This window comes from Myodes glareolus, chromosome 5 (assembly GCF_982192425.1).
Source record: "Myodes glareolus chromosome 5, mMyoGla1.1, whole genome shotgun sequence".
Lineage (NCBI taxonomy): Eukaryota > Metazoa > Chordata > Mammalia > Rodentia > Cricetidae > Myodes > Myodes glareolus.
Window position 1 is genome coordinate 70,823,828 of NC_142030.1, and position 26,568 is coordinate 70,850,395.

Below are 26,568 nucleotides of genomic sequence, written 5' to 3' on the forward strand. Positions count from 1 at the left end.
TTTGGGGTTTAAAACCTCTTCTTTTGTATATTTTATTAGATCAGGGTAAAATAGATTTTATTTGAATGTTTTCTTTTTATAGGCCTCTACTGAACAAATAAGCATGGATCTTAAAAATGAATTAACATACCAACTGGAACAGGATCATAATTTACAGAGTGTAAGTGGTGAAGATTTTAACTACATTGCTTAGTGTTTCAGAGCATTTTTAGGTATAATCGCACATTTCACCAAATTATTAATCGTAGTATCATAGCTAACTCTGATATAGTAGTGGCTCTTAATTCAGTCAGGACCTAGAAATGAGTTGTGCTTCTTTGTTGGTTTTGAAAAGTGGTAACATTTTGTGGCAAGTAGTTACAAAATTAGAAAGTTTCTGGAGACCTAAGAATGAAATACGGGGATGAAGACCAAGAAAGATTATTTAGAAATTTAGTGAGAATCAATTGTTAGAGATAAAAATGTATCGTAGAATATATCAAGAACTAAGCCAGTTAGAAAATAATACTTTTTTAAATATAAGTTTTGATATAAGTTTTGACTTTTCTACACAGGTATTACAAGAGAGAGAGATGCTTCCTGTGAAGAAATTTGAACCTGAAATCCTGGAAGCCATTAGTCAAAATTCAGTTGTGATCATCCGCGGGGCCACTGGATGTGGCAAAACGACACAGGTTCCACAGTACATTTTGGATGACTTTATCCAGAATGACAGAGCAGCAGAGTGTAATATTGTTGTAACTCAGGTAAATAGCAAGCCAATGTGAACTCTGTTAATTCTGTTAATAGTTTGGGAGTTGGAGGATATTTTTTTGTTGTGGTCAGATAAGATTCAAGGATGTTTAAGACATTGTCACCTGCTTTCAGGGAGTCTAGACCAGTCTTAACGCAGGTTTCCTGGTAGTCAGACCTATGGGAGGCCTTACCTTCTCTAAGGGAGCAGATGGTGGTTGGGGAGGGGAGGGAAGAGGAACTGGGTTTAATATGAATTTATTCCCAGTTTTTGCGGTGAAACATTGTTAAAACAGTAATACAAACACACCCTCTTTCCTGCTTTCCCTGTCCTTAGTAACCTAGAATCTCTACAGGTTAGGCACATACCCTAACCACTTAACCGTAGCTTCTATACTCTATGTCATCATTGAACTTGAATCCTATGTGTCTGGGGGTTCTGGTTTACGTTAGGTGTACAAACACTCATTCAGAACTTCTGCTAGCCTGGCGGTGGTGGTGCATGCCTTTAAGCCCAGCACTCTGGAGGCAGAGGCAGGAGGATCCTTGTGAGTTCGAGGCCAGCCCGGTCTATAAGAGCTAGTTCCAGGACAGGCTCCAAAGCTATAGAGAAACCCTGTCTCAAAACAAAAAAAGAACTTCAGCTATAGGTGGGCATGGGGACACTGGAGAGATGACTCAGGATTTAATAGCACTGGCTGCTCTTCCAGAGGTCAACAACATGGTGCCTCATAACCAGTTGTAATGAGATTTAGTGACCTCTTCTGGCTGGCAGGCACACAGGCAGACAGAGCACCATATATATAAAATCTTTTTTTAAAAGAGCTTAGGTGACTCTTGAATGTTTTTGTAAGTAAGACAAGCTTGTCAAAGTGCTCAGGCTTTGGGGACAGCTATTTCATAATCTACCATGTTAAGCTGTCAGCGACAACTAACCATCAGGAGGATAGAGCATTGCAGAGTTACTATCATCGACCAGAGTGGCTTCAAACTTTCATCTGTGTCTTCCACATGCTTGAAGGTCAGTAAAGATAAAAATACAAGCTGGGCAGTGGTGGCACACACCTTTAATCCTAGCATAGCCTGGTCTACAGAGTGAGTTCCAGGATCAGGCACCAAAGATACACAGAGAAACCTAATCTGCAAACTAAAGTTTAAATAAAAACAGAGGTACCAGGATGGTGATGATAAAACACTTAGGATAAAAAATAGTAGGGCAGTGATTCCAGGGTCAACCTAAAACTTAACATTAAAGCTTTACTTTTTAAATATTTTTTTAGCAGGGTGTTTATGTTGTACATGTGGGTATCCATGAAAACCAGAACAAATTGTCATTACCAAGAGGTAGACATAAAATTTGTGAGCCATCTAACCAACGTGGGTGCTAGATACCAAAACTGAGTCCTTGAACAGTTCAATGAGCCATCTTACTTAGTTCCAACTATGCTGAGTGCAGTGTTTTATAAGAACCAGTTTCTTATCGGCTTGTGCCTTTCCTCTTAGTCACTTGTAATACCATAAGTCGGTCGGGAACTAGAGGTAGGTACTCTGATTAAAAATAATGTGCCTTATTGTACCATAATGGAAATAGCTAATGTATTCTCCATTTATTAAAGTTTCAAATTTGGTAAAGGTCATTTGTGTCAACTGGAAAGATTGGTGTCCTACCTTTCTCTGTTTCTAAGATAGCAATGAGAGTTGTTATGGTAATTTAAAATTTTAGCTGGGTGTGGTATGGAGTTTGAAGTGAGACCCAGAACTTTTTGTGTTACTAGTATGATAGAATACTTGGCCTAACATGTAACCTATGTTCAATCACCCATATAGCACATAGATACTTTTAAATAGGTGTAACTAATTTTAAAATTCCATTTTACTTTTGTTTTTTTATTTTAGCCCAGAAGGATCAGCGCAGTTGCAGTGGCTGAGCGAGTTGCTTATGAGAGAGGTGAAGAGCCTGGGAAAAGCTGTGGTTACAGTGTTCGGTTTGAGTCTATACTTCCACGCCCCCATGCCAGTATAATGTTTTGTACTGTAGGTAAGTAATGCATTGTGGTACCTCATATTGTCATCTTTTTATTAAAAGTACAAAAAGTTTATTGTGCAAATGTTAATTCTGTACAGAAGAAGAGAGGCAGAAGCAGGCAAATAACTTTTAAAGGATAGTCTGTTTCACAGAAAGTCGGGACTATGCCAAAAATACCTGAATGTGTCAGGATATTAATTATTGAAGACTGTTTTGACAATACAAGGATTGTGTTGAAGCAAGATTGATTATCTTGTCATTTGCTTGCTTGGTAGGTTTCTCTGTGTAGTTTTATTATCTACATGATTGAATAAATTATGTCTTTTTTAAAGGTCTGTGCAATCAACCAACCTCAGCCAAAGTTTTCTGTGTTTCATTGACTCTAGGAAAGAAACTTATCTCATAATTGTTTCCATTTTTCTTGCTTCTTAAAGGTGTACTCCTAAGAAAATTAGAAGCAGGCATTCGAGGGATCAGTCATGTAATTGTAGATGAAATTCACGAAAGAGATATTAATGTAAGTAACCTATGAGTCAGGTTTGATTTGACTATGTCTAACTGGAGAAATCTGTATCTTTTCTTTCCCTACTGCTAAATACTGTTTATTCAGAGAACCCAAATAAGTTTATTCACACCGTAATGGTGTTTACTATGATCGGTAAGAGTTTTATGTAACTTAGCATTTTGGTAGTGATTTCTGACCAGTAGCTGGTGTAATTGTATGATTAGTTTTCCTTTGTATGTTATAAATTCTGTGCTTTTAGCAAAATGTTGGTAGGTATTGATAGCTTAACATTGCAGATATTAATAATTGTCACGGAAAATGAGAAGAAAATATAAATTTATCACTCTTGCCTCATGGTTCTTGATAAACCAGTGTAAAGTTTTATATACAGTTGTAAGATTAAAAGTTTGATAATACAAAAAAACATTTTAGGGCCGGAGAGATGGCTCAGTGGTTAAGAGCATTGCCTACACTTCGAAAGGTCCTGAGTTCAATTCCCCGCAACCACATGGTGGCTCACAACCATCTGTAATGAGGTCTGGTGCCCTCTTCTGGCCTGCAGACATACACACAGACAGAATATTGTGTATAAAGTAAATAAATATTTAAAGAATTTTAAATACTCCATTTTTACAAGAAAAATTGTATATCTTTACAAGGATATCCTGCATCGTTTCGTCATGCAAGCTATCCAGAGTTGCTATTGGAATCTAGTAATTACTCTGTTTTTTAAAGCAGGGTCTTGTTCTTTTTAGCACAGATTGGCCTCTGATTTCCAGTCGTGTTGCCTTAGCTTCTCTAGTCAGTTATAGAAAGTATGAGGAACTACATCCAGGTGTTTCAGTAGTGACTTGACTTGAGTGTTAACATATGAGTTAGTGATCTTTAAGAATTTTAATTTATGTCCTGAAATAATAACATGGGTGGTTATTTAATATTCTACTTTAAAACTATTAAAGCTTGTCAAATAGCATACTGACAATGTAACGTGGATAAGTGCTTTGTATAAAGTGTACTCTCCTTTTATCTATTACATGGAAAACTCCATCCGGATCATCTCCCCCCCTCCCCCCTCCAGAGTTAGAATTAACATTGTGACTAGAAAGTCTGGGCAAAGTTGTATCTTATGAATGACCAAAGTTTTGCCTGTGGCATTCAATCCTCATGGGTGTTTCATGACAGGTTTCTCTGTAGCTTTGGAGCCTGTTTTAGAACTCGAGTTGTAGACCAGGCTAATCCCAAACTCAGAGATCCATCTGTTTTTGCTTCCCAAGTGCTGGGATTAAAGGTGTGTACCACTCTGCCTGCCTAAACTTTGAAATAATGGGTACACCTTTTAGTACTAATAGAAGTGTGTGTGTTTTAAAACTGCTACATATCAAACCCTTGTATGTTAGGCAGATGCTCTACCATTTAGCTAAATCGCCATTCGTAGCACTGGAACTTCATGATTTTGAGGAGCAGATTCATTCTCTGACACCACCCGATACTAGCATACCTTTGTTCAAATTCTTTTCCTACAATAGTATTTTTGAGGTGAATATTAAGTCAAAAAGTGTTATATATACAAAGTGTATGTAGGAATTACAAATATTATTGAGGATGCTGACCTGGGAGACAATTTAAACTTTATAAAACTAAGTTGTTATGGCTTGTTTTATTTAAAATAATTTTTGTCATGTTTCTTATGAAAGTTACTTGTTATAAACTTAATTTTATCAAAAAATAGTTGAAGTGTTTGCATAACTAAAAGTTAAGTATGCAAGTACACTTAGAGAAACAGGAAGGGCTGGTAATGAAGGTCAGTTGGTAGAATGCTTGCCTAGCATACACAGAAGCTTTGAGTTTGGTTTTCCAGCAGTACATACTGTGCTTATGATCCCAGCCTTTAGAATTGGGAGACAAGAGAACACAGTCTAAGTTCAATTATGAGTATAGCGAAGTCAAGGCCATGCTGAGATTCTTACCCCTAAAATAAAAATAAAACTCAACTGTAATATTTCTTGCACTTTTTTTAAAAAAACTGATATCAGAAACAATTTCAGGAATGTGTTAAGACAAATCTTACAGGTGTATTTTACCATCCTGTTTAAACTTTTGTTTTCATTTTAATAGACTGACTTCCTATTGGTAGTACTACGTGACGTGGTTCTAGCTTATCCTGAAGTCCGCATTGTTCTTATGTCTGCAACTATCGATACTACCATGTTCTGTGAATATTTCTTTAATTGCCCTATCATTGAAGTTTATGGAAGGACTTTCCCTGTTCAAGGTAAATTTGTGTTGATGTGATAAAATCATGATTTGTGTTGGAGGTTTTGCATTTTCTTAATTTGGAGATTAGCATGATAGTTTAAAAGACTGAAAACATGTCATTGGCTCATAACTGAAAACATGTCATTGGCTCATAGAATCTGTAACTCCAAACAATCCCAGGGTATCCAACCTCCTCTCTGGTTTTTATGAAATGCCCTAGCATTTGGGGAACCTTGCTTGCCTGTGGGTGGTACTTTGTTTTCCGGAGTAAAATCAGATTTCATTCACTTTTTGAAAGTGTTTTCTGTGCTTTTTAAAATTTGCATCCATATAGAGCTTGTAGTTTTATTGAAATAACAATACATAGTCCAGTTGAGGAAATAGGAAAATATGCTAAGAGCTTTAACATTTTGGTGAAGTGTGTTCACATGAAATAAATAGCCATGGTATGCTACTATATTTTTTAGTTCAATAGTAAATTGTAGGCTACTGAGAAATGGGTCACTCAGTGTTTGCTGTATAAGCACAAAGACCTGAGTTTAAATACTTGCACAGCACCTATCTAAAAAGCCAGTTACTGTGGTTTATACTTGTAGTCCTTGAACTAAAATGTGTCAGGAATGGGAGGTTCCACAGAACTTCCTGACCTAACAGTGAGCTCAGATTTTGTGAAAAGCGATTGAGAAAGATAAAAACGTACATACAATGCATACACTAAAAGGTTAATCTACCAATGAATTATAAGCTGATTTTATTTCTCAGGGTATGTGTTTAAGTAATATTTGATGTGCATCTGTACTTTGGAGCTTTTATTTTTAGAGGGTAAGAACCTAGTTTCTTTCAGATTGCAGTAAGAAGTTGGGGGATAATTCTTAATTGTAGTGACTCTTAATTGCTGTAAAGAGACACCGTGGCCAAGAAGAGAAAAGGCACTTGATTAGAGGATTGCTTATAGTTTTGGGTGGTGAGGACCACTGAGGAAGGCAGGCATGCCTCTGGGATAACAACTTGAGTTGATAGAATCATACCTATGCTTTTTAAAACATTGATCATCTGAACTTTTTTGAAATAACTTCCTGCACAGTCCAATTGAGGTAATGCAAATACCCTAGGAGACTTAACAGTCTGGTGAAATGAATATTCATGCTACTGCACTTGTTAAAATTTTTACTTGTATTTTATTGTGTTGTTCTGCCTGCATGCTTGTCCATGTGAGGGTGTCAGATGTCTTCAAACAGGATTTCTTGACAGTTGTAAGCTGCCGCTTGGGTGCTGGGCTCTTGAACCTGAGTCCTGGAAGAGCAGCCAGCATTCTAACCGCTGAGCCATCTCTCCAGTTCCATTCCACTACATTTTTAAAACCTCTACTCATTTGCAGGCAGAAGTCAGTGATGGGCACAGTTTGAGCAGAAAGTTAATGATGGTACTAGATTGTACCTAAAACTTAAAATATAAATATACCCTGAATAGAAAAGTACATGGTAATTACAGATTTCCTTGTCAATCAAATTTACTTCTACTCGATGTGTAGATTTGATAAAAAATTTTGATTCTAATGTGTCTAGTGACTGGAGAGCGTTACTTAATATTGAATAAAATTGATGGACATTAATTTAGGTGATTGTGTGTGTGCCTTTGGTTTGCAGTCTTGGGGTGGTCGCTGTGGTGAAGATACAGAAGACAGATTATTTATAAGAGTAACCTAAATTTTTGTCCAGCGTTCAAGAGAGACATGTTTAGTTTCCATTGTTTAATTATGAAAATTCACTGTTGGAATTTATAATAGTTGGGAAGACTCAGGTTGAGTGGGTTGAAAGAAGTTTGAATTGCAGATTAGGTAATCATTACAGATGTACCATTTTGTAAATTATCAAGTGCTTAACTAATGTGATTGTTCTTGCCAGAATATTTTCTAGAAGATTGCATTCAGATGACCCAATTCGTTCCCCCACCAAAGGACAAGAAGAAGAAGGATAAGGAAGATGATGGTGGTGAAGATGATGATGTTAGTAGATTTCTCTACACACCTACAGGAATGAGACATGTTCATTGTGAGAGTGTTTTATGGAGAAGAAAATAAGTGGTTAAACATAGCATGACTTAATTGGCATTGCAGTCCTTTAAAATCAATTTTAATGTGTATTCTTAGGTTAACGACTATTCCAAATAATTCCAGGTTCGGTGACTAGACTACACAGGTTAAGTAGTTTCTGGCATAAAAGTCTTAAGAGGATTTCTATAAAGTTCTGGAACTGTTTGTAGTTGAATTTTTTGTCCCAGGAAAATAATAGGAAATTCAGTTTATCGTAGGTTCTATCTATATTCATGGATATCAGTCGTTTTTGGAAGACTTATGTATATGTAAAGGTGCTTCCAGAGATACCGGAGCAGGTCAAATTATAGATAAGTCCTGATGTAGGTGATAAGAAATGAATATGGAAATGCCCGTTACTGCTGACCATCTTGCTAGCTTAGAACTTGGTCAGTCAATCTGTTTTTAGAGACAAGGTTTCTCTGTAACAGCCTGGCTGAAACTCAATTTGCTTCCCCAGTGCCAGAGTTTACAGTGTGCTTTCCCAACCCAGCATAAATCAAATATTCCAGGCCTTCCTTTGCGCCACTAACCAGGTACCAAACAATGGCATGGAGACTTAATAAATATTCATTACGAGTGCTTGTCTTTGTGCTTGTTTCTAGCTAGCTCTTAATACTTACCTATTTCTTTCAATGTATGGTTTGCATTGTGTCTTCTGTATGTCTTATTCCATTTGGCTAACTGACTGGCTACTGCCTAACTGGTTGACTATTGACTGGCTAGCTTGCTTGCTTCAGGAGTCTTTCCCCTTGTTCTCTTCTCTTCCTATTTATCCAGGCCTTTTCTTCTCCTGCCTAGCTATTGGCTGTTCAGTTGCCTTAGGCAGATAAGATGAAACATTATCATAAAACAAATGCCATATAAAGAAATGTAACACATCTTTCCACAGCTGAAGTAGTATTCCAAAGTACTAGTCTCATAATGAAATTATGACTGTCTATCCTTGGGTTAAACAGTATTGTTAGATGTTACTTGCTTAAAAAGTAAACGCAGAGAATTAAACTGTTAATAATTATGTGTGACATCCCATTTTTCTGCAGGCAAATTGCAACCTAATATGTGCTGATGAATATGGTCCAGAAACAAAATTGAGCATGTCTCAGTTGAATGAAAAGGAAACTCCTTTTGAACTCATTGAAGCTCTGCTTAAATACATCGAAACCCTCAATGTTCCTGGAGCTGTGTTGGTCTTCTTGCCTGGCTGGAATTTGATTTATACTATGCAAAAGCACTTGGAAAATAATTCACATTTTGGTATGACTGAGTTCTTTTGTTTTAGATTTACGATGAGTATATTTACTTTTATACTAGTTAGTATATTGCTGTGTTTGAATGAATGTGTAATGAAGAACAATGTTTTAACTTGTTCATTTAGTCCTTATCTCTTTTGTATTGTAGGAAGTCACCGGTATCAGATTCTACCTCTGCATTCTCAGATCCCCCGGGAGGAACAGCGCAAAGTGTTCGATCCAGTTCCAGATGGAGTAACCAAGGTAAGGAAGGAATTACTATGAGGTCAGATGTGAAAGAGATGTTAAATATTAATAAGTGTTTGAATAGCTCTTAGAAAATGGCAAAAATGTCAAAATCGAAATAGAAAAAGGTCTTCCACCCTAACCTTGATAGATCCTCCTTTTTCCTGTTGCTTTAATTCTTCTTTTACTACGGGTTAAATGATTCTCTGATTATTTGTGTGTTCATAAGTGGAATATTTTCTGTAGTGTAATTCTTTTTACATTTTTTGCAGGTTATTTTGTCCACAAATATTGCTGAGACAAGCATCACCATAAATGATGTTGTTTATGTCATTGACTCCTGCAAGTAAGTTCCAGGGAATCTTTGTCTTTTTACTGTTAGCAATTGCCAAACTTTATCAATTAACCTTTTGTGTAATTTTTCAATTTACTGAAATTGTATATTTTTTATGTGTATCAGTGTTTGTTTAAATGGCCTGCACTAGTTGTGTGCCTGGTGGCATTGGAGGCTACCCAAGAACTAGAATTAAAGATGTGAGCTGCCATGGGGTGCTGGGAAGTAAAACTCTGGTCTTACGTAAGATAGTCACTGAGCCATTTCTCATTATTTCTTTTAACATGTTTGTGTGGCCTATGCTCTCCTCTAGACTTGATTTTTCTTACTCAAGTACTGGGGTTTGTACCATTGCTGTATACCATAACACTTAGATTTTAACTTTATTGTCAAATTCTCTACTTTTAGACCAATGTGTTTGTCTGTTCTGGATGTAGTTGAAGAGTACAGACTAAGCAGATTTAGTAGACAACAAAAATTTACCTCTAATTTCTTACTTCCTGTCGTATGATTTGTTATTTTTTTTATTGTTTGTTTCCATTGGTCACTGTAATTTTCATGCTTTATGTCACGGTACATCCTCGATGGTCTTCACATGTTTCACAGTGTGAGCGTTTGGATTACAAATGCCAGGCATATAGAACACAGATATGAAAGAAAAAAAGAGCCACATAATAGGACCATATGCTCATACTCCATTCCGAAAAGGGGGAAAAGAAGGCAAAGACTGCTTTAACCTGTTACAAAGAATAAACAGGGTAATTACCTCTTAAGTACCTGAAGTGTCATGCAGCTATTATTTGAGTATTCTGTTTAGGCAGGACATGCAGTGAACATACTTTAAGCCAAGTATCCCATAAGCAGTTACTCACTCTAGATCAAACCTATCGTATCCTTGAAGAAGCAGGAATATGTCCTCTCACCTTTGGTTAAGGTGTAAGGGACCCATTTATTTAGTCTCCCACATAAATATAACTATTAGTCAGAGTGACAGTCTCACTCCTTTATGAAATTAATGAACAACAGCCTGGTGGTTTGGCATCTGTTGTGCAACTCATGCACAAAATTTATGTGAGTTGAGCCATGATGTTGTCTGTAGGTAAAGTCTGTTTGTGTACTTTTGTAGAGGACAATAAGGCCTGGTTAGAGCTGACATTATTGCACATATATCTTTGTAAGTAGATATTAGTCATTCTGTTTTCTTTTTGAGTGTATATGTTCACATCCGTGCATACACTTATCAAAGACTGAGGCAACTTCATCTATGCACACACCTTATTCTGAGACAAGGTTTGTCCATGAGCTTGGGAACACACAGGCTGACCAGAGAATTTCTAGAATGCACATCAAGCCTGTCATAATTTTGCTTAGGGTATGTGGTGCATAAAATGTTGGTGTATCTTTGACTAGATTGGAGCTAAGAGAATATAAAGTCATTGATTTTCTTTTTTAGACAAAAAGTGAAACTGTTTACTGCTCATAACAATATGACCAACTATGCTACTGTGTGGGCATCAAAAACAAACCTTGAACAGAGGAAAGGGAGAGCTGGACGTGTGCGACCCGGGTTCTGCTTTCACCTGTGTAGTCGAGCTCGTTTTGATAGGTAAAGTCTTTTTGATTTGTCATTGGTTGTATCTTGAAGAAAATTCTTAGCATTTCTTACTAAGCTGTCTTGTCCAGTGAGATCAGTTTTAAAATAAGGACTTTTTAAATCTATGTGTGTATATGTATACACACACACACACACACACACCTTTTATATGCAGTTCCTCCATCCATCAGTGCTTCAATTATAGTGAAACTATGAAATTAGAAGTTGCCAGTGTTTTATTTAACAAAAGGATTTGTGGACATTAATTCTATTTCTTTATCAGTTTGGAATTACAGATTATACGGGGATAGCTAATTTTTTATTAGCCATGTCTTAATATTTTAGGTTTTGGTCAATGGCCAGAGATGATAAACCTGGCTGGCCTTGAACTTGAGGGTGTGCCTAACCTTATCACCTAAGTGCTGAGATTAAAGACCACCCATATTCAGCAGTGGAGTATTTCTTGGTTTTATTTTTACCACATTACCTGTTTAATAGTACTCATTCCCAAGAAACACTGAATATTAAAGATGAAAGTTACATAATATTTAGAGCTCTGGCTTTATGTGTACTTAGGACAGGCAGTAAGCAATGTTTTAGAAAAACTTAACTGTTTTACCAGCAATTATAAACGTACATTTAGATCAACATAGAGCTGCAACATTTAGATGTGGAGTTCTTTCAAAAGTATTAGATTGACTTTTTCGTGCTCCTTTCACTTAGTTGAAAAGGCATGGCTTTGAAAGTAAATACAGAAACCAATTTATAATTGTCTACTCTGTAAGGCGTGGCTGTAATGCATAGGAAAAATATTGTGGTAACTATAAAATGATGAGAAAGGATCAACACCATACATTATCATTTTTAATGCAGATATTGTTGGATTGTCATTGCACACATAGGTGGTTATTTTTTGCTTCTGTAACTTTTAGACTGGAAACTCACATGACACCAGAGATGTTCAGAACACCTTTGCATGAAATTGCTTTGAGCATAAAACTCCTGCGTCTAGGTGGAATTGGCCAGTTTCTTGCAAAGGCAATTGAACCTCCACCTTTGGATGCTGTGATTGAAGCAGAGCATACGCTTAGAGGTAAATGATACCTTATGCTATCTATCCTTATGTAGCAAGTTCCATTTAACAGGTGTGTCGAATGAAGATAGACTTGGTAAAGCTGTGTTAGTAAAGGCTTCTTTGCATCACTATTTCCCTGGCTGAAGGAGAATAAATGGGTCTTATTTAGAAAGCATATAAAGTATATACAGAATGCTACATCTTAAGAATCAGTGCATGCATTATTCCTGGACTTGTATTTAATATTAGCATGTATGTCTTAGAGTTCTTTTTTTTGTTGTTGTTGTTCCACATCTCAGATCTGTTAGAAAAGTAGTGTAATGAACAGTGAAGGCATTGAAGCCAGAAGCGCTCTGTATTGAATTTGGAATTTTGCACTCACTGTTAACCCAGATTAAATTTCTTGTTTATGGGTTATTTGGATACTTAATTCTGTCATTTTATTAACTGTCTTTGGGCTATAGACCATCCACATTTGCCCAGAACCTGTCTAAGTAGAAGGAAGTATAACTAGTGTCTTGTATTTAGTATACCAGAATTGGGGTTTCTTTGTTTTTTGACTGAATCATTTGCTCTAGCTTTGTACTTTATATACTTTTATATTTTATACTCTTGCATGGACATATAATGAAATATATGTACATTTATTGGCATTATCACTCACGAATAAGTATCTTTCCACAGAACTTGATGCTTTAGATGCCAATGATGAGTTGACTCCTCTGGGACGAATCCTGGCTAAACTCCCCATTGAGCCTCGTTTTGGAAAAATGATGATAATGGGGTGTATTTTCTAGTAAGTTTGTTTTCTTGGTAGTTAAGAGATGGGATGGCTTTCATAAAAGGAGGTGGTCTGGCTAGAAAAAACTTATGGGGGAAATGTTATGTTTACAGGCCAGTTAGGTTCAGAGGTTCAGTACATGTAAGTAGTGTCCTCTCCATCAAAGGTTTCAGTTCATATTTGAAAGCCTTTCTGGCATAAAGATTGTGATTCACTATTAATTTAACTTTTTTCCCCCCAGTGTGGGAGATGCTGTCTGTACCATTTCAGCTGCTACCTGCTTTCCAGAGCCCTTTATCAGTGAAGGAAAACGCCTGGGCTATATTCACCGGAATTTTGCTGGAAACAGATTTTCTGATCATGTGGCTCTTTTATCAGTATTCCAAGCCTGGGATGATGCTAGGTATGGAGTTAAGGCAATTCCTTAAGAAACTACATAACTGTCTGAGTTCATAATCCTGCATGCAAACTTGCTGAGCCTTTGAGAAAAAATGCTTCTTTTCCATTTTGTTTTAGGATGAGTGGAGAAGAAGCAGAAATACGTTTCTGTGAGCAAAAGAGACTCAATATGGCTACACTAAGAATGACTTGGGAGGCCAAAGTACAGCTTAAAGAGATTCTGATTAACTCTGGCTTTCCAGAAGGTAAGATATCTCTCAGCTGATAATTGTGGCTCATATTGGTAAGTTCAGAATCCAGGAAGCTAAAGACAGAGTATAGACTCATTGAAAATTCAAGGGTTGAGAGCTTAAACTACTGAGTGGTTAACATCCTTTCTCAATAACAGGAGAAATCTTCCCCCTGTAAAATATCCTTTGTGAACTGTTGTCATAAGCTAACATGTATATTGACAGCAGAGTACTCGTAATAGTCTCAACTGTTTTGGGAACATATATAAAATTCTATGATGCAGAACTAATCCAACTTTCTATTTCCCTATAGTTGAGTTTGTCTTTTCTAAGTAGATTAAGCTTTGTGACCTGAGAAGATTATTGAAAAATAGAATGTATGTTAGCACCAGGAAGTAGAATTTTAAAAGGTTATGAATTGAATTCTTTCTAAACTGACACTTTGTGAAAAATCAAAGGGAGAAAACATTTTTATATATTAGAACCTAAAAATAATCTAGGTGAAGCTACTATTCAGCTTCTTATAGCAAGTAGAATTAACAGTGTTCAGGCAGGGCCCTGGCAGCGCATACCTTTAATCCCAGCATTTGGGAGGCAGAAACAGGCGGATCTCTGAGTTCGAAGCCAGCCAGGTCTACAAGACCTAGTTCCAGGACAGGCTCCAAAGCTACAGAGAAACCCTGTCTTAAAAAAAAATCATTTAAATGACTTTGATACATTCAAGTACATGTAGTAGAAATGATGTTTTATATAGCACATTGGTGTTTGGTTTCCATTCAATGATAAAAGTACTGCTAAGGTGTATCTTGACTGAAAATAGCCTTCATTGCAGTGACTTTTAGATTGTCATTTTCATCTTCTGCTAGTAATAAGTAACCTTTTGTTACAGAGTCTTATCAGAAAAGCTCCTTCAAATAGTTTTCAGGGCGCTTAGCAGAGTCATACTATCTCTTAACCTCATTTTTAAAAACCATTTCTTTAACTTCTTTTTAACAGATTGTTTGTTGACACAAGTGTTTACTAACACTGGACCAGATAATAACTTGGATGTCGTTATCTCTCTGCTGGCCTTTGGTGTGTACCCCAACGTATGCTATCATAAAGAAAAGAGAAAGATTCTTACCACCGAAGGGCGTAATGCCCTTATCCACAAATCATCTGTGAACTGTCCTTTTAGCAGCCAAGATATGAAGTACCCATCTCCTTTCTTTGTTTTTGGTGAAAAGGTAGGAAGATGAAGTCTGAAGGATCCGTTTTCTACTCATGCCATAGCTAATTTCCTGTCAGTGTGTAACATTTGGCCTTTTTTTATCTGCAGATTCGAACCCGAGCCATCTCTGCTAAAGGAATGACTTTAGTCACCCCCTTACAGTTACTTCTGTTTGCCTCCAAGAAAGTCCAGTCTGATGGCCAGATCATATTTATAGATGACTGGTATGTGCTTTCAGTTGTAACTCCAAACTGAATTTTTAGAATTGAGAGTTTTTAGAATTCAATTTTTTTTTTGAAACAAGATTTAAGATTTATTTTTTTTGGAGTTGCAAAATCAGTTATAGGATTGGTCCTTTCTGAGTTGTTTTATAAGGTTATTGCTGATTATTCATGCTTTCATATAGCCTTGGGAAATGTTTAATTCTAATAAAATAAGCAGTTAAATTTATGACACGTGGGAGGCAAATTTATTAACCTAAATAGTCATCTGTCTCTTTCTGTGTATATCTTGTTTCATCGTAGGATCAGACTGCAAATATCACATGAAGCTGCAGCATGCATCACAGCCCTCCGGGCAGCCATGGAAGCTCTGGTTGTTGAAGTGTCCAAACAACCAAATATCATCAGCCAGTTGGACCCTGTAAATGAACATATGCTGAACACAATCCGTCAGATTTCTAGGCCTTCAGCTGCTGGTATCAACCTTATGATTGGAAGTGTACGGTAAGTACTTAATGAAATTTTGGTGTGTGAAGCTTTTGCAGAATTATTAAAATTGGTAGAATCCTTGCCACATAGGTTTAAATTATAAATAAATATTAAATATGGACTTTAGTGTGACACAGAACAAAAGATTTCCTTTTGCTTTTCTTAATCTGTACAATATTGCCACATACTAAACAAAGTGCAGAAGAGTAGAACGTATCGAGTGTTATAAGCTAGATGATCCACTTTCTGTAATACTGTGTTGATTTTCAGATACAATATTAATTACTCCTTCCTCAAGTAGAAAGGTATTTAATAGAAACTGTCTTTAACAAATATGAAATTTCTCCTTATAAAATACTTGTATTTTCTCAGCGTCCCCTACATTCATAATATATTTATTCAGTAGATGCTTATGTTTCTCATTTAGGTTTACTAGTTTTAAAAAATTTGATTATTGTAGTTGTAGACATACTGATTATTAGTCTGCTTAACATTGTTTTAAGCATGGCTTCAGTATGCTGCTAAATTAAGAATTATAATAGTATACAAATATGCAGAAGGTCCTTTGGGTTTTTATCAAGTTATTTGCTTCGAATTTCAGTATAGCTGAAGTGTTATTAATTCTGGTCTCTTTAATTTAGAGTGCACAGTTCTTGGTTCATTCCCTTTATCACACGTATACCTAAAGAGGATTGTTGTCTTGCTTTTCCTAGGTATGGCGATGGTCCACGCCCTCCCAAGATGGCCCGATACGATAATGGAAGTGGATTTAGAAGAGGATATGGTGGAGGAGGATATGGCGGGGGAGGATATGGTGGTGGCTATGGTGGAGGAGGCTTTGGAGGAGGCTTTGGAAGTGGTGGGGGAGGCTTTGGAGGTGGCTTCAATAGCGGCGGAGGTGGCTACAATAGTGGCGGGGGGTGGTTTCGGCAGTGGCGGGGGTGGCTTTGGTGGTGGTGGAGGAGGAGGCTTCGGTGGTGGTGGAGGAGGCTTCGGTGGTGGCAGAGGTGGCAACTTTGGGGGTAGTGGAGGCTTTGGAAGCGGCGGGGGAGGTTATGGTGGGGGAGGTGGGGGCTATGGAGGTGGGGGCAGTGGTGGTGGCTATGGAGGAGGCAGTGGGGGCTATGGAGGTGGTGGAGGAGGAGGTTATGGTGGGGGAGAAGGTTACAGTATTAGCCCCAACTCCTACCGTGGAAATTATGGTGGAGGTGGTGGTGGTGGTGGGGGATATAGAGGAGGTTCCCAAGGGGGCTACAGAAACAACTTTGGTGGAGACTACAGAGGATCTAGTGGCGATTACCGTGGATCTGGTGGGGGCTACAGAGGATCTGGAGGATTCCAGAGAAGGGGTGGGTATGGAGGTGGTTATTTTGGACAAGGAAGAGGAGGAGGGGGTGGTGGTGGTGGTGGTTATTAAGGCTTGTGTCAGCCTATGCAGACAATTTAAAAATGCATGCTATGTGTTTTTCCAAGATGTTTATTTGCACCCAAAAAGCAAACCCATTTTCCACTTAATCTGTAGCTTATTGTAGTTTCAAGCAAGGAAGAATGTAGACTAGTGATTTTGTTTATATTATGTATTGTAAAATATGACCTATTATACAAGTATCATACCATACAGTTTGTATTTTTTCTTCAAGGGATAAAGGTTTGCCTTTTAACTTAACTTGGACATTTTTCTTGGTTTTCATTTAATAGAAAATAAAGTATTACACTGAAAATTGACTGTGTTCTCTCTCTTTTTTTGAGTTTGGACCCCCTGCCCCCTTTTAGGCATGTCAGCATGTCCAGGAACTAACTGGTTTGCCTCTGCTTCCCAAGTGCTAGGGTTAAAGGTTATACATCACACGGTATTGACTCCAAGCAGTTTTGTGCCTTGTTGAGACATTTGACCTTAACTGACATACTGTCTTTGAAAAGAAAAACCAAGGCCAGCATTTTCTGTTGTATTTCAAATTAGTTCTTAAGGGGTTTGAGGGCATAGGGTAGTATCAGCTACAGTAACCTTAAACAAATGTTTTATCTAGTCAATGAAAAAAGGTTGGTAAGCTTTGCAATGCATTACTGGGGATAGAGAAGAATTTATCTAGTTCTTTCCATTAACATGTATCTCAAAGGATGTAAAGCTAGAGGTGTCTTTTTAATAACCTTACATTTTTATAGTTAACTACTGGGAGAAAAGGAATCCTGGAAATCTAATCCAGGGCCTAATGCTTGCTGAGTCAGGTTCCCCGGGAATGCTCCAATGTTGGAGGTAAATCACACAATACAGCAGAGTCCAAATTGAATGACTGCTAACCACCATCTTGGGTGGATTGATTGGACACGCTTTTTAAAAATACGCACCCTCTGGTTTTAAGATGTTAAGGAATGTTTTCCCAGTGAGCTACTTTCCTATCACAGCATAAGTGCTTTTAGATTCTTCACTCTGTTACAATTTGTCATCTCCATTTGCCATTTAGCTATTTAGTTGCATGTTTGATCTACTCAGAACTACTCATCTGTGCCCTTAAAAACTAATTTCTAGGGGCTGGAGAGATGGCTCAGTGGTTAAGAGCACTGACTGCTCTTCCAGAGGTCCTGAGTTAAATTCCCAGCAACCACATGGTGGCTCACAACCACTTGTAAAGAGATCTGGCACCCTCTTCTGGCGTGCTGACATACATAGAGGCAGAATGTTGTATATATAATAAATAAATCTTTAAAAAAAAACTAATTTCTATATCTTGGCTGTTCTTGTTTATAAAACATCTTAATTGATCTTGCACCCAATACATTATCTATGGTACAGCTAATGCCACTTTCTTTTCCTTTAATGAGTTACGTTTTTTTCTCTGCTCCCCTTCCTGCTTCTTCCCTCCTGAACCTTCTCCCAAGGTCCCAAGTGCTTCCAATTTACTCAGGAGATCTTGTCTTTTTCTACTTCCCATGTAGATTAGATCTATGTATGTCTCGTCTAGGTTCTCTGGGATTGTAGCTTCTGGGCTGGTTGTGCGTTTAAAAACCACGTATGAGTGAGTACATATGATAATTGTCTTTCTGGGTCTGGGTTACCTCAATGTTTTCTAGCTCCATCCATTTGGAAAATTCAAGATTTTTTTTCCTACTGTGTAGTACTCTATTGTGTAAATGTACCATATTTTCCTTATCCATTCTTCGGTTGAGGGGCATTTAGGTTATTTTCAGGTTCTGGCTATGACAAACAAAGCTGCTATGAACATAGATGAGCACATGTCCTTGTGGCATGATTGAGCATCCTTTGGGTATATACCCAAAAGTGGTGTTGGTGCATCTTGAGGAAAGTTGTTTCATATTTGGAGGTTACAGTTTATGTGTTGGCTGTTGCCTAAAGCAGTGATCTTTTTTTCCACTTGAGAATGAAGTACTAATTAGAGTAAGCAGTTTGAATAGTGGATGGCCTCACTTTTTTGAGACAGGGTTTTCAGGCAGTCCTGGAACTCTCCATAGATAAGCTGGCCTTGAACTGAGATCTGCCCACTTCTGCTCCTGAGTGTTGGAATCAAAAGTGTGCATCACCACCTAGCTCTTCATTGTACTTTTATATGTGGTATTTTGGCAGTTATCACCCTACTAGAAAAGTGAAAGTATTGAAAACACCAGTTCCAGGAAGCTGTGTTTGAAATGTAGGCTGGGTGTGGAGTGTGAAAGCTACAAGTGATGGAGTGTGGGTGAAGCTGCCCTTAAGATCTGTGCAAGAGGGAAGTGAAGGGTTCTCTTCAGATCTGTTCAGATGGCAGGTAGCCAGACACTGAAGTTGGAATATAAAGGATCCCAGAAGTGGGTTAAAGTTAAAATTGTATTTGACAAAGTTGAGGGTTTAAAATTACTGTTAAGACAAAAAATGCAAGGATAGGTCTGTATGCCTTCAATGTGGCTTTTACTAGATATACCCAAGACTGGTGGGGCTTAACTGAGTCAGCATTGCATTTTGTCAGACTTTAGTGATTTGGCAAGATTTAGCTGTTATGTGGAAGACTTCTACTCACCCCATACAGGGAATCCTGTGACAGTGAATGGTTGTGTCCAAGACCAACTCGTGAAGTATGATTTTGTTACTTTTTTGTTGTATGCTCACCCGAGAGTTTATGTTTGTAGGGGACCTCCAAAATTGGAATGGACACCGGGCCCAGCCAGTGAGTTCCTTCACCAGCACATTAAAAGTCTGGATGAGGTTTCAAACAACTTAAAGCCAATGCAAGCAACTGGAGAGAATTATGAGGTCATCTTATAGTTAAGTTATAATCTACAAAGGACTTGGGGGTGCGTTGGGGTTTCTGTTGCTGTGGAAACTGGCTAAAAACAACTTGGGGTTGAAGGGTTATGAAGGAAGTCGGCAAGGACTGAAGCAGACAGAAGTCCTGAAGGAAAGCTGCTTACTGGCATGCTCTGTTTTCTTATACCATCCAGGACCACCTGCCTGAGAGTAACATCATCCACAATGGGCTAGACCCTCCTACACCAATCATTATTAGCCACAGGCTTGCTACCTTGCAAAAAGATTTTCTCTATTGAGGTTCAAGTTGACAAAACACTGGCCAGCACAAGGGATAATGTGACAAAATGGTAGAATGTGTGCTAAGTATATGTAATGCTTAGGTCTTTGATATACACACAAAAAGTTGTGTCTTGGTCCTTTTTGGAACAAATTTATCTAAATTTAGACTCTCAGTGACTGAGAAAAAAATTATCTTGGTCAACCAATTATCTTTGGAGAAGGGACCAATTTAGGTCGTGGCTTTCTGGGTACCGGGAGAAAAACCAGGCAGCCCAAGGTTCATGCTCTCTGGTTCCTGCTCTCTACTGCTGAGCTTGGACATCTCGTTCTCATTTTGTGAGTTTGCCCTTATAATAATAATGATAATAATAATAGATCTATATTTTAGCTAGCTATATTTATATTAGCTAATAATAGATCTATATTTAGCTATCGATCTGAGATAATATTATCAACAAAATAATGGTCCATCAAATAGTTCTTGTCCTCAATTGTCAGTTCATATTTTCTTAAATGCAAGGTTCAATGTGGTTTTTAGGTTAAGGTCCCCGAGATCATTCTGGGTTATTCAGGTGAGCCTAATTTAGCCAAAATGGTCTTCACGGTTGGGAAAGGAAAAACAGAATGTAGCCCAGGCCGGCCTCAAACACTTCCTGTAGCACTTGCTGACCTTGAATGTCCTGATTGTCCTATTTTCATATCCCTAATACTGGGATTATAAGCACACACTACCATGCAGGTTTGTGGTGCGGGTGCTATAACCCAGGGCTTTATGCCCACTAGGCCAGCACTTCACCTACTGAAGTACATCCCCAACTCCTCAACTGTAGCTAAAGAGTAAATTCTATGGCATGACTCATTTTAATGAAGCTACAGTATCTTAGAAAATACATTAAAACGAATAATTCAATGAAAGCATTTAAATGTTTTAATCTTTGAATTTAAACTACAATTTGTGTGAGATAAATCATTTATTAAATTTCTGAACTATACAATAGGAACACCTATCCAGATTCCTTAGCCAGTGACTATCCTAATATCCCCCTTTAGGTTTGCTTCTATCCTGTTGTTGTTCATTTCCACATTCAGAGTTTGCATGACTTTGGAGAGGATTTTGTCATCCTTTTTATCTCCTGAAGCAGCCCCTTTGTTGAGAGCTGCTTCTGCTACAATAAAGAACTGTTCTGATGGCTGAAGAATGCTCACTCCATAGCCATTGTTGTTGTAGATATGATTGTTAGTCATCTTCAGTTTGGGTGCTGGAAGAACCTGTTAAATTATTGGAGAAAGTCAGCTATTCAGTAATTCTGATACAAAGAAAACAAGAGCTAACAAGATGGCACGGGAACTTATTCTGGAATCACCAGGATTTTTAAAGCTTCAAGAATTAGCGCCAAACAAATGTGTATTACAGTTTTTTATCCAAACGGATACAAATAATTCTAGATAGGGGATGCAGCCTGTTAATATCTACAACATAATCAAGCACGAAATGATTCTAGGTAAGGTGTTACGGAAGAATACAATAGGTCAATGAAACAGCATGACTTGGTAAAGACAGGCTGCCACCTAAGTGGAATGCTCTCTATTTCTTTGAACAATGATAAAGGAGTATATTCACTCATTTCTTGCAGATACAGAATGCGTTTCAGGTTAACATATTACACAGGGACGTGGACGGGATCTAGTTTACTACGTCTCATTAAGGAGTAAGGCTCAAAGATTTGTAGGGATTTTGTTGAATTTTGTTTGCTGTTCTTTACAATCCTGCCTCTGCTTTCTGGCAGGATGCTGCAGTTCCAGCAAGCCACCACGCGATGTCAGTGCTGTGCTGTTCTATGGTCACTGTAAGCAGTGGGATTATGTTTTAGGGAGTGGCCAGCAATTTTAGTGTCCCTTTGGAAACTGACCGATTTTCAGGCTTCACTCTACATCTACTGAATTGGTAACTAGGGTATACCTCTGCAAGAGTGGTTAAGAGTGGTCCTGATACAAGCTAATATTTCTGAACAACTGAAAATTATTTAAGAACAGAAACAGCAACAACAAAATGAAGCTTGAGAGGTGGCTCAGTGGTTAAGAGCACTGGTTGCTCTTCCAGAGCACCAGGGTTCAATTTCCAGCATCCACATGGCAGCTCACCCTGTCTGTATCTACAGTTCCAGGGCTTCTGACACCCTCACACAGATGTACATGCAGGCCAAACACTAATGCTCATGAAATTTAAGGTGTTTTAAGATATATTAGGCTTTTCAAAATCAATCTTCCATGTTCCATTCTTCCTTATCTGACTGATGTTGAAAACCTGCAGGGGCATTGGTGGGATAGGTGATCTGCTGCAGACTATAATCTGAAAACCCAAATCTGACTTTTATTGAGACAAAGTCTTACTAGATAGCCTCAGCTGATTTGGAACTCACTGGTAGACCAGGGTGGCTCCCTACTAAGAGACCCACCTGCCTATGCTCTGCCTCGAGAGTAATGGGATTAAAGGCATGTGTACCACACCTGGCCAAGAGTGGCCTTTTATTCCCTTCCTCACTCCTAGTTTTTCCCGCCCCCAGCCCTCCTTTCTCTCCTTCCTTCCCCTCCTTTCTTTCCAAGAAAGGGTCTCCTCATATACCTCTGGCTAGCCTGCTATCCATTATATTATTCAGGCAGACCTGGAATTCACACCAGTCCTCCCTCCTCAGCCTCTTGTTTATAGGAATGCATACTACATTTCACCTCAAAGGTGTTCTTATATTATTCTCTTAATTGGCTTTGTGGTGGAATAGTTGAGACACAATCTCATATATAACCCATTATGTAGCTAAAGGTGGTCTTGAACTCCTGACCTACCTGGCTCTACTTCCTAAATGCTAGGATTACAGGCCTGTCTACAATACTCTATTTGCTTTACTTTCAAAACTGTATTATGAATCTTGTCAATTAAAACTCTAATACATAAGAGCAAAGTCCACCTACTTTCTCATATTCAAAATTACTTTATGCTGGGCCTCGTGGCCTGTGACCTCAGTTACTCAGAAGGCTGATGCAGGAGGACTGTAATTTAAGACCTGATTAGGCTATGGACTATCAGGCCAACTGTCTCAAAATATGATGGGACAAACTCAGTGGGAGTGCTCACTAGTATGCATGCATAACCACTGAGTTCAGTCTCCACTGTTGGGACCGGGACAGGTCTGAGTCCTATCACCTATCATTTATTTTATTATGTGGACGAGTCCTTTTTTTTTTTTTTTCTTTTGGTTTTTCGAGACAGGGTTTCCCTGGAACTAGCTCTTGTGGACCAGGCTGGCCTCGAACTCACAGAGATCCACCTGCCTCTGCCTCCCAAGTGCTGGGATTAAAGGCGTGCGCCACCATCACCCAGCCAACGATTCCTTTTAAAACAGAAATAGCAGCAGTCCTGTCCAGACAACAGAAGAAGTAAGATGTGACTACACTGCTGAAAAAGGTACTGAGTTATATAGCTAACACATATAAGAATAATGGGCTAATGTAAGTTATAAGAGTCAATAAGAAGCCTGAGCTAATGGGCCAATCAGTTTATGATTAATGTAGACCTCTGCGTGATTTCTTTGGGACTGAACAACTGTGGGAACTGGGCAGAACAGAAACCTCACCTCAGACAACAAATGGTGCCCAACATGTGGACGAATGCATCCACATAAAGCCTGACAGAGCTTGGGAAGTAATTCTAGACCAAAAAAAAAAAAAAAAAAGAGTCAAGCATGGCTTATTGATAGCAGCATTTTCTCAGATGGGTTCTGCTCGTTAGAGGCAAGTGCTCTCATTTAAGAGAGGCTTCCTAACTCAGCTTTAGCTAAAAAACCTTGCAGCTCTTTAAAGAGGTCCTGCCACGAAACACTTACATGGTGTGGATGAAAAGCTGATCTCATGCTTTCTGTTGGTGGCAGGAACCTTGAAATGTCATGGAGTAGTGGCAATAAACATGACTCCAGCTGGAACCTCCACCATGTGGCTAGATTCTCAGAAAGCTAAGGAATGGGCCGGATCCAGCCGTCAAAGCCATGGCTTTAATTCTAGCCAGACTGCTTAGCAAATTAAAGACTCATGTGATCAGAAAAAGAGAGATACACAGTAAAAGAAAGATTCAAAGTCGAAGAAAACCTCTAAATGTTTTACAGTGTGTTAAAAATATATGCAGGCTTGGGAGAGAAAAAAATTTAAAAAGACTTTAAAAAAAAGAGTAGTTGGGTGTGATGGCATTCACCTTTAATCCCAACACTTGGAAGACAGAGGCAGGCAGACCTCTGTGAGTTCAAGGCGTGGTGGCACACACCTTTAATCCCAATGCCTGGGAGGCAGAGGCAGACAGATCTATGTGAGTTCAAAGACAGCCTGGTCTACAGAGGGAGTTCCAGGAAAGCCAAAGATATACAAAGAACCTGTCTCTAAAAGTACAAGTAAAAATAAAAGAAATAGGGCTACAGAGATGATGGCTCAGAGGTTAAGAGCACTGACTGCTCTTCCAAAGGTCCTGAGTTCAATTCTCAGCAACCGCATGGTGACTCACAACCATCTGTACCCTCTTCCGGCTTGCCAACATATATACAGTCAGAACACTGTATACATAATAAATAAATAAATCAAAAAAGAAAAAAGAAATATAAGTTAAAATAAAGCCACGTAAAGATGAAAACTACACAAAGAATCTTGATACTGTGTGTTATTATGCTCTCTTTGAATTGTTTGAATGCTGAGGAAGGAACAACAGCTGCTAAAAGATATTTGCTTATAAATGCTGCTTAATAAATCCAAGATAGGTATTTTGAAAATACCTTGACTTCAAAATTAAAGTCAAAAAGGTATGTTACTTTGGAGAAGAGATTTTGCTTTTCTTTCCACAGGATTCATTCTGAGTGAAGAAAAATCAAGTTTGATTAAGGAAGACCACCTGAGAAATCTCCAGTAGAAACAGATGGCCCACATGTCTGAGTTCTACATCCAGAACAGATTCAAGACTGCTGCCTGAGATGATCAAGACTCACAGGATACTCTAGTCAGGATTTGATCACAATTCTAAATTTTCTTTTAGTCCCCATAAGATTATCAGTGCCCCCAACCAGCAGGAAGTAGCCTGGAAAACTATGTCCATATTCCCCAAAAATGGACTATGAATGTTGTTTTTGTTTGTTTGTTTGTTTGTTTGTTTTTTTAAAAAAAGAAGGGGGAAGTGGTGCAGGACAATTGTCTATATTTAAACAGATGCTGATTGGCCAGTAGCCAGGTAGGAAGTATAGGTGGGACAACCAGACAGGAAGTAGAGGTGGGTCAATGAGAACAGAATTCTGGGAAGAGGGAAGCTCCATGTGGCTAACACAGATAAGAATAATGGTCTAATATAAGTTATAAGAGTTAATAAGAAGTCTGAGCTAATAGGCCAATCAGTTTATGACTAATGTAAAAAAATAAAATAAAATAGAAATAGCATTTAAACAAGATTATTGCTATTTTAACATTTGTGAAATATTAATTTTCAACTAGAGAGAATTACTAAGCCTCCAGGCATACCAGAGGGATTCTTTAGCCTCTGGCTGTGCCTGTGACGGATATACTGCCTGGGTTAATAGAGATGGGATGACCCATCCTAAAAGGTGGCCCCATTCCCTGGGGTTAAGTACTAGACTTCCCAGAAAGGAGAAATTGAGCTGAACATACACATTCAACTACTTATGATTGTGGATGTGATATGACCAGCTGCCTCTGGCTCTTACCGCTCTGACCCTGCAGCAGCTTTGTGTCCCCCCCCACTTACTGTGTCCTTGAACCGTAAGCTAAATAAACCCTTCCTCTCTCTGAATTGCTTTAGTCAGAGTGTTTTATCACAGCAAAGGGAACTAAGACCTGACTATCTAAAACTCTTAGAACAATTCTCCAGTATGAACTAAGTCACACCTTTAACCCCAGCACTCGGGAAGCAGAGGCAGGTAAGTCTTTGTGAGTTTAAGGCTAACCTGGTCTACATAGAGTTTCAGGCTAGTAGGGCTACATAGTGAGACCCGGCCTCAAAACAAAAATAACAGTGCTAAGACAATACCTTCATGTTAACACCACCTAAGGTGCTTTTGGAACTGTCACTGGTTCTGAGATTATTACAGTGATGAATCTCATTCCCTTCCAAAATGGCTATGCTCCCAGGATACAGTTCAACACCAGCACCCTGAAATTCAAAGCAAACAATGGAAGTTACAAAATGTTTCCACCTGGCAGCAGGAATTGCAAGTGTGTGCCACCATGCCTGACAAATTATTTTTAGTTATGCATGCTTGTTTATGTGTGTACACACACACACATACACACACACACACACACACACACACACACACACACGCTACTGCAGGTGCTCAGAATACAGTAGGCGCCAAACCACCTGTGAGCTCCCTGTGTGGGTTCTGTAGAAGAGCTGAATCCGCGGCTTCTGGGAGACAGAGCAGTGCACTCTTAGCCATGAGGCAGCTTTCTCGCCCTGTGTCTCCCGCTTAATGAGATGTGTTAATCTACTTGTGTGGAAAGATAAAAACAGCCTTTTGGGGACTGGTTGGAAAAACACTTGTGTAAGCATGAGAACCCGAATCTAAACCATAAGAACGAGTGGGAAAG

General features: G+C 38.5%; 2 protein-coding genes across 2 annotated transcripts in view; one reads left to right on the forward strand and one right to left on the reverse strand.

The window, feature by feature from the left end:
• Positions 1-17,143, forward strand: part of Dhx9 (DExH-box helicase 9) — a 31,690-nt gene extending 14,547 nt beyond the window's left edge. The window contains 19 exon segments of the mRNA XM_085688478.2: positions 83-160; positions 555-746; positions 2,629-2,770; positions 3,193-3,275; positions 5,379-5,535; positions 7,424-7,524; positions 8,655-8,868; positions 9,013-9,107; positions 9,362-9,435; positions 10,877-11,029; positions 11,950-12,110; positions 12,777-12,888; positions 13,115-13,276; positions 13,390-13,517; positions 14,499-14,728; positions 14,821-14,936; positions 15,237-15,437; positions 16,136-16,337; positions 16,339-17,143. Of these exon segments, the coding sequence (XP_085544604.2) occupies positions 83-160; positions 555-746; positions 2,629-2,770; positions 3,193-3,275; positions 5,379-5,535; positions 7,424-7,524; positions 8,655-8,868; positions 9,013-9,107; positions 9,362-9,435; positions 10,877-11,029; positions 11,950-12,110; positions 12,777-12,888; positions 13,115-13,276; positions 13,390-13,517; positions 14,499-14,728; positions 14,821-14,936; positions 15,237-15,437; positions 16,136-16,337; positions 16,339-16,839 (3,102 nt within the window). The 3' untranslated portion in view covers positions 16,840-17,143.
• Positions 17,144-20,843: 3,700 nt separating this feature from the next.
• The window catches only part of Shcbp1l (SHC binding and spindle associated 1 like), a 31,797-nt gene continuing 26,072 nt past the window's right edge, over positions 20,844-26,568 (reverse strand). The window contains exons 9-10 of the mRNA XM_048431083.3: positions 26,006-26,128; positions 20,844-21,207 (exon numbers count right to left, since the gene is read on the reverse strand). Of these exons, the coding sequence (XP_048287040.3) occupies positions 20,956-21,207; positions 26,006-26,128 (375 nt within the window). The 3' untranslated portion in view covers positions 20,844-20,955. The remainder of the gene's footprint in view (positions 21,208-26,005; positions 26,129-26,568) is intronic.